The following is an 8,227-nucleotide window of genomic DNA, read 5'->3' as shown; positions in this document are numbered from 1 at the left end:
AAAAAAAAAAAAAAAAAAAAACAAATTAAGGTACATTCACCAAGCAGAGGCCTGAAATTTGTTTCAGCTTCCCTTTGTTTGGTTTGAACACAGTTGCTGTTTGGTATCCAGGAAAATGATGTGCAAACTTGCACTTGAAAAACATGTTTAATCCTAACTGTTGATAAACGGGTTACTTATGTTTATTTTTCCTTACAAAGATACCGTTTCTGAAATGCTAATGTTGACCATGAAATTATCTTCCTTTTTATTCCAACACGATTAAGCCCTAGCATACTTATCTGAGGGATTAGAAGAAATTAAAATTGTTAGATGGTAGATTTAGTTCTGTGGATTGTGTTATTTTATATTGTGTATATAATGTATTTTATAAACTCTAAAGAAGCATAAACTCTGGAAGTAGTATATAATAAGATTTCAGTAAAAATTTGACTTCAGTAGGCCAGCAGTATAAAAAGCTTCCAGTAGGAAGACTTGTTCGTATGGTATGGATGAATAATTTTCTTTCAGCTCATATACAGCAAGCAGTCAGTATTCTTTGTATGGGAATTGAAGTGGATGAAAGAGCTTCCCCCATCTTTGCAGTGCCAGTTCTTGTTTAGCTTTTGTCCGGTTACTTCCGAAGAGCAGTCTTTCTCCCTGAAGCCATTCATTTATGAATTCCAAGTGGAAAATTTTTTTGTAAGTACACTTTTTTTTTTTTTTTTAATCTGTGTATAGTACATATTAGGATGAATGAGAAGCTGAGGTCTCTGTTAACTATATTTCTGGTGATAAATCACTAGCAAATACTGTATTCATGTCACCGCACTTGAAGACTGTCAAGGTGGTAAAAACCATAAAAACAAAGAAGAGACCATATCATTACCATTAATAACAAAATGAATTGTCCACACTTTCCTTCCTGCCCTATATACTGACCCCCACTATTATTCTTGGACTGAAGAAGGGTACTGAGCTACTGGCTTGACACCACCTTGACTAAAAAGCCTATTTTAAATTGTTTTCTGGCTTTCTGTTTAAAAATTGGGCATTTCTCTTGTAGTGATTGAAGTTGTTAGTTCTTTTTATGAACTGTTGAAGTTTTCTTTGGCTCTCATTTTAAATACTTTATTTTTCCCTTCACAGTTTTTAAATTCATTGTTCACCTGATCACTTAGCAAGTTTACTGACCAGATGTAATTTAAATTACAAGGCATTGACATAAGTTCTTTAACCTTTATTCTAAATTTTGAGACGTGGGCCTCTTTTTTTCATTGAGGATAAACTGGCAAGTTCTGTGTATGAACTTTTCCTGGATTTAAATGGTGAAGTAGGCACAGTCTGCTCTCAGAATATTATGGTGTGTTCTTTACCTACTTGGGTAAACTGGCTTGGAACATAGTTTTAGGTGGAAGTGTAGTCTACCCACGTTCAATGTAACTAGTCTTCACTGATGTCTTGACTTATTCATTTTAGCTAAGGAGAGTAGGCTAATGAACACAATAGTACATTTTTAGAAAACTTTCTAGAGTCCCTAAATTTTTGTAGTAAGTAACTTTAGAATTAACTCTCAAAATATGGTCACATTTGTTAAAGGATCTTGATGGCAAAAACAGTAAAATACCCTTTTTCATTTCATGTACTGTTTGGAGTTTAAAAGTAGTACTATAAAAAGTGATCATTACTTATGTTAGTTTTGTGATGAGACTCCACCTGCATTACAACAAAAGTTAGTGCAAAGAGGATATTTCTAGGCTTTGGCAAATGGCCCACAGTCATATTGCTAAATGGATTCCTACCAAAGAGAATTTGTTACTATGAAAAATTTAGTATGATAAAAGCTTTTTTGGTCCTTGTGCCTGTAACAGTGTCTTCTTACAATGAACAAAGAATATCTAACATCAAATATTTGCAAACACAAATTTTAAAAAATGCAGTAATAATTTGTTGTGGCCAGGGGGAATAGAGTTGGAGTAGGAAGACAAGAAAGTAGTGAAAAGAGGAGATTCCAGGTGGGGAAAAAGGAAATATGGTGGAAGGATTCAGCATCATTGTCACAACAAACCATGTTTTTAAAAATGTTTTTCTATAGAATGAAATTTAAGCACTTTTTACACTCATTGTACCGAATTTCCACCTGTTTGATTGTAGTAGGGTATGGCCATTAAATATGAATTTGTGACTTGCATTGAATCTGCTGGTTAGCTTTGTGTTTAAAAAAAATAAAAATACATATAGTATTTACAGATCATTACTTTTTTCCCTCCTGCCAGACATTGTATAATGTGAAAGCTGAGATTTTCCCCCCGTTGGGGGCAGAGTATTGTAAAACAGGCTCACTCTGCTCTTTGGAGGTGTCAATCACCCGACTTTCTGACCTTTTAGAGGTAGATAAAGATGAAGCCTTAACAGAATCAGATGGATACTGCACAACAAAACTTATGTATGAAGGTAGGGATGTTCACTTCTCTCCTGTAATTTTTCAGAATGATGATGCAAGTCTCATAACTTTTGTTTCCATCTTAGAATTTATTGATATCTGCCAATTTTTCCTGTAATCTTAATTGTGAATTGTAGACATGAGTGAATATTCAAACATTTGCCAACTTGGTTGTTTGCAAATGTCTCATTTTTACATTGATCTTTGTTTTAAAATTGAGCACAAGTTGTTTCAGTTTTCAAAATAGTTAGATATTTTCTTGAGCCCTGTTTTTTAAAGATGTAGAAGATACACTAAGGATATCTTTGGACATGAATGCCACAAGTATGCACCCCAGGTGTTTGATCAGAATATTCTGCAAATGGGCTGTATCTCCTACCTTACAGCTTTACTACTACTATCTCTAGCTTTTTTCCTACTCCACCCTTTAGTAAATAAAAGCAAAGCAAAAACCTACCCTATTTTGGAGAGGAGAGATGCCGAACAAGGGAAAAATGGAATTAAAATTGACACTTATGTCATCAGTCTGTGGCCATCTCTTCTCCCATCCTTTGTCTTGTCTATTTTAGTTGCAGTTACTTCAGAGAAGCTGTCTCTTACTCTGCATTGCTCAGGGCACAAAAAGGCCCTGTACTCCTGGGCACTATTGTGGTATAAAAATGTGTATGCATATATTTACAAATAAACATAGCTATGTTCTTTTCAAAGACAAATTTCTCCCTCCTTTGCAGTTGTTGACAACAGCAGTAACTGGGCAGTCTGTGGGAAAAGTTCTGGGGTAATATCTATGCCTGTAGCAGCCCGAGCAACTCACAAAGTGCACATGGAAGTGATGCCACTTTTTGCTGGATACCTACCATTTCCTGATGTCCGACTATATAAATACCTCCCCCATCATTCTGCTCACTCCATGCAACTTGATGCTGGTAAAGTTGTCTTAACTGTGTGGCATAGAGAAACTGGTGACTTGTAGATATGGCAGTCTGTGTTGCTCACTTTCCTGCTGCCTGGGGGTTTACACTGGAAAGCAGTAGTTGGTTAGGCTGCAGACCAATGCAAAGGCAACAGTAAGACCAAATTCTTTACTGTAAGTAGTTCTCTGTATAAAAGTTCTTGTAAATAAAGTGTAGTTTCAACATCACAATCCTCATCAACATACTACTAACAGTTCACTTGGCTTAGAGTACAGTGCTTAGCCAACAGCTGTGGCTGTGAGAGGGTTATCATGGGAGGCTGTCATTTTAGCAGCTGCATGGCAGGCACAGAGTCTCTAGGCTTGCTGCTTTTCCAGTGAAGAAAACATCTTTCTGGCTTAAAATGCACAGCCCAGTTTTAGGAGGCTGACTTTTTGGGGGAAAGTTTGGATTGCATATGAGAAAATACTGTAATTCTATTCTAAATATGCTCTTTTTGTTGGTTGTATTTTGAATTTTGAATTATAGCTTTTTGCAACATAACAAATCAAGATGCTGCTTTAACAAAAATGTTGTATTTTGCTTTGAAATATTAAATTGAAACTAGCTTAACCTGTGGGGTGGGTCAAGTTGAGCAGAATTATTTTAATTGACTGTTTTAGGATTTGGTTATAATTAATTGTGGTCCTCAAAAGATGCAATCCTATGCTGTTAGATTGCAAACAGACTACTGACTTTCTTGTTTGCCTCAGCCTTTTTTTTAAAAAGAAAAAAAGTTTCCCAATGGTGGGAACACTAAAGTAGACAAGGTCTTGGCAGATTGGCATTTACACAAGCTCTGATCAGGTGTACGTGTAAAATCACAGCCATATGGAGTCTTGTGTACCCTGCCACTTGTATTATTTTTTCCCAGTGAATACCACCACTACTGAAATGAAAATGCAGTGGTAGCATTCATTGGAGGGGGGGGAGAAATGATGGGAGCGCTACCAAAATGTAGTGTTGGAAAATTGTATTTTAAAAAAAAAAAAAAATCACACAACTTGGATAACCAAGGAGGGTGATAAATGGCAATGATTTGGTGAGGAAATCATCCCAACTACAGGTGGCTATAGAGATAAAAAGGTGTAATGCTTTAACTAAATTATGTTGTTTATATAGAATAAATCTGTTTTTTTAATCCACCCACAGATAGCTGGATTGAAAATGATAACTTATCTGTGGACAAGAATGTGGATGATCAAGCTGACAGCAGCAGCATAAGGAGCAGAGGCAGCATACATTCAACAACTAGTGGGGAACACAAAGGTCTGCCGATGCCCCGTCTACAATCCTTTTCATCTGGTCAGGTTTTCAACTCCAGCACTGGCATGCAAATACTTGTCATTCCCAGCAAGGATGACCATGTTCTGGAAGTCAGTGTCACATGACAGATCAGTATAAACAAATTACAAAAACAAAAACCATTGAAGACTGGCTGTGAATGCACTTTAAAGGATTGTGACCTGCTTATTCTTCATTGTAACATTCTAACCCTAACCAGACCTATGGCATCTCAGCACTTACTGGCCATGGAAGCCTCAGACAATTTAAATGTACAGTGAAGCTTGTGTCCACTAGTTTATATTGCTACTTCAGTATGTTTGTGTACAATGATTTTCTGTTTTTCCCCTTTGATCACATCCTGCTGATAAAGATGCTTGCTGCAATTGGTCCTTTATTTATGTAACTTTGAGCAGCCTTCAGATTTGCTGTTTTTTAAAGTAGTTAGATTTCTGTTCTCAAAAATTTTTCAGGTTGACATATACAGTAAGCCTTGCAATGTGGCTGTTAATGACTCAAGTGTGTGCCTTTCCAGTCACACGACTGTTTGGTTTTCTGGACCAGGATAGCTTTCAACGTCTGTCGATTGGCGTTCATGATTCTGAATCCCACAGCAACTAGAAGATTTTATATATTTTTTTCCCTTGAAGACTTGCTTAATCTCTTTTGTGCCTTGGGACATATGAATTACATTTAGACCATTGAGAAGGATACCACATAGCAGCCCATTAATTTCTCATACTCTTTAAAAAACAAAACATGACCCTTGATATGACCAGAGGCATGGCACATAAGTGGTTAAGCTAGGAATAAGTGTTCGTGCAACCATGGTTTTTCTCCAAACAGGTATTTAAGAAAATGAGAAATACTATTAGTATTGGATCAGATATGTAATGTATTACTAAACACTAACTTGCTTGACTCTCTAAATTGAGTTGATTTCTCCCTAGCCCTAATTAGTGCTTACTTTGTGTATGTACAGAGCCATATGCTTTTGCACCTTGATTCTAGAGTTTTCTGAAAAAATAATGTAACTTAAAATAAAGATTACTTGACTATTTCCAGTCTACATATGGGGAAGGATTAAAGTCCTAGTATTGAACCTCTTCTGGTCCAGCAAACTGCAGTCATAACCATACCAACTGATTATTTTTCAGTTGTAAAATTTATTGTACATATGGTTGATTATTTAAAAAGTCCAAACTAACTGATGTAATGTCTGTGTATAAGTTGCACCAAAAATCAAGGACAAAATAAATGTGTGTTTTTATTGGTGTGAAAGTCACAGCTTGTAAATAAGTGTAGTGTTTTAAACCTTTTCCAGCTCTCAAAAGCTATGTATTTTTGTATATATATATAATGTATTTCTCTGAAATTCACTGGTGAAGTCTGTGTGGGGGAGAGAAAAAATCAGTGTGAACTGATGCATAATTCCAGCAGATATGTGGCCTCTTAATGACATAAACCTCTACAATGTGAGCCTTAAAGGAATAACAAAAATCCTCTGCAGTTGTTTCCATAGGTTCTTAATAAGGGGGAGCACAGAACAGAATTTCCAGACACTTGAAGTAATTTTGTCTTTCTCCGTGTACAAACTTTCAGTAAGTTTGTGTGTTCATCACTTCTTTATGCTTTAGAATTCACTCAGATTTGGAGAATGTAATCATCAGTATGTTGTTATTTTTAGAGGGAGGAAGTAAATACGTATTGGTTTTTCCACATCTGTCAGAAGTGATTGATCTACACTGCATATAAATTTTAATAAATGCATTCAATTTCTTTTAAAACCGGAAGGTAGCAGTTGCTTTAGCATCACAAAACTTCTACTTTAAGCCTTCTGGTAACTACAGTCTATCGTTTATTTAACACTCATGGAAGAAGGGTCACCACAACCAACGTGTGAGAATAAATCCTCCAAATGATGTTTGTGTGTGTTTTTGTTTTTTCTTACTGAGGGGGAAAAGCATAGGTTATCATATCACCTAAACTACTAAACAAGCTTAATTTGCGCTGATGTCTACTGAAGCAAGGGCCTGGAACATTAATGTAAGCTACTTGGTTTTTGAGTTCCCAGATGAGAGAGCTTTTTTATTAGCATTTGAGTGATTTTGTTTTTCCTCTTCCATTTAAACAATCAACTCCTCGTTGCTACGACAGCCTAGATATTACTATTTAGAGGCAAGACTTCTGCATATAAGATGGAGGAAACAGGTTGGCTTTATGTTTAGGAAAGTTTGCAGATGTAGAATAATTGTGAAGCAAAATTTAAAATGTGTAACTTAAAGAATTAAAATATTTATAGATATTTGTCAAACATGTAAATATAGCAAATGTAAAGAAAAATCCAAGGTGTAATTTTTGTGAATGTCACGGGTTTACCTGCGACTGGAAAAATTATAACTCTCCTTGGTTATTTCCTGCTTCTGATATGGAAATTGTTCACTTAACATAAGATTGACTTTTTTACCTGCAGTTCTGTAATGTCCTATTGTCAAGATGCTCCACAGAGGAAAACTATCCCATTATTAAATATTTGTCAATCAAGATATAAAAGAGAAATAATGAGGAAAGGATTTCCAGAAAGTTTCTCTTTTTAAAAAAAATCGGGTTCTGAGAGTGTAAGCAAAGAGAGAACCATTCTCTCTGAATGAGAATGGAAAAGAAATTGGAGAATGAATTAAGATGGTGTATCACACTAACTATTTGACTTAGATCAAGGTTGTTAAAATGTAAGTAGATCTGCTAGTACAAAACCTTATCTTTATTGCTGCTTCTTTCTGTGAAGGAATGCCCTTTCTCTGTGAAATTCATTTTATTCTGGATAAAACCCAAAGCATCATTTAGTATGGATGGCTGCTAGGATTCTTTGACTGGAAAAGGTGACAAGTTAGTGACTTTGACACTGCGGGTATTATGATTAATTCCATTTTCATGGTTTATTATTAAAGATCATTTTTCACATTGTTCTGTAATATATTGTTAGACTAAACACAAATTGTATTAAGATTGTTTAATGAAAATGTAAGCATTATAATTCTAAATATACATGTTTTAAAAAGAAAACCAGTTTCTGTGCTGCTATTTCTCACCCAGCCTTTGCAGTTTAGGTAACAAAATTGTTTAATGTGTTCAAGAGTAGATCTAGGCTTTTGCAAATGGGGTTGCATCAGAACAGTGCACACTTTTCTCCACTTAGCATATTAAGAAGTCTTTTAATTTCTCTAGGTGCCCAGAAGTATACTATGCAGTTTAAGATCAGTGCAGAGCTTTGTACTGAGTACAGCTTTATTCAAATGTGCACTAATTTGCTAAAGCAGAGGTGCTCAACCGTCAGCCCACAGGTTGGGTGTAGCCTATGGGCCTATGACATGTGACCTGCAGAATTCCTCATAAGTTGGGGAAATTTTGGTGGTGGACTAACAGTGGCAATACTGCTGCCCTCCCCTGCTTCCAAATTCCTAAACCCCCTGTGGTGGGTTGGAGAAGAGCCATCCATGTACCCTCTCTTTTCTCCCCCTCCCCCCCCCCCCCCCTTTGGGAGGGGCCTGGCCCAACCCCTTTCCCTAGA

The 8,227-nt window shown here is 36.1% G+C and overlaps 1 protein-coding gene across 1 annotated transcript in view; it reads left to right on the top strand.

Moving 5' to 3' along the window:
* TRAPPC10 (trafficking protein particle complex 10) overlaps nt 1–7,722 on the top strand; it is a 92,128-nt gene extending 84,406 nt beyond the window's left edge. The window contains exons 20-23 of the mRNA XM_019524026.1: nt 511–681; nt 2,256–2,433; nt 3,154–3,348; nt 4,528–7,722. Of these exons, the coding sequence (XP_019379571.1) occupies nt 511–681; nt 2,256–2,433; nt 3,154–3,348; nt 4,528–4,766 (783 nt within the window). The 3' untranslated portion in view covers nt 4,767–7,722. The remainder of the gene's footprint in view (nt 1–510; nt 682–2,255; nt 2,434–3,153; nt 3,349–4,527) is intronic.
* Nucleotides 7,723–8,227: the final 505 nt, after the last annotated feature.

This window comes from Gavialis gangeticus, unplaced genomic scaffold (genome assembly GCF_001723915.1).
Source record: "Gavialis gangeticus isolate Ggan-Ray unplaced genomic scaffold, GavGan_comp1, whole genome shotgun sequence".
Classification (NCBI taxonomy): domain Eukaryota; kingdom Metazoa; phylum Chordata; order Crocodylia; family Gavialidae; genus Gavialis; species Gavialis gangeticus.
This window is presented reverse-complemented; position numbering and strand designations above follow the sequence as displayed.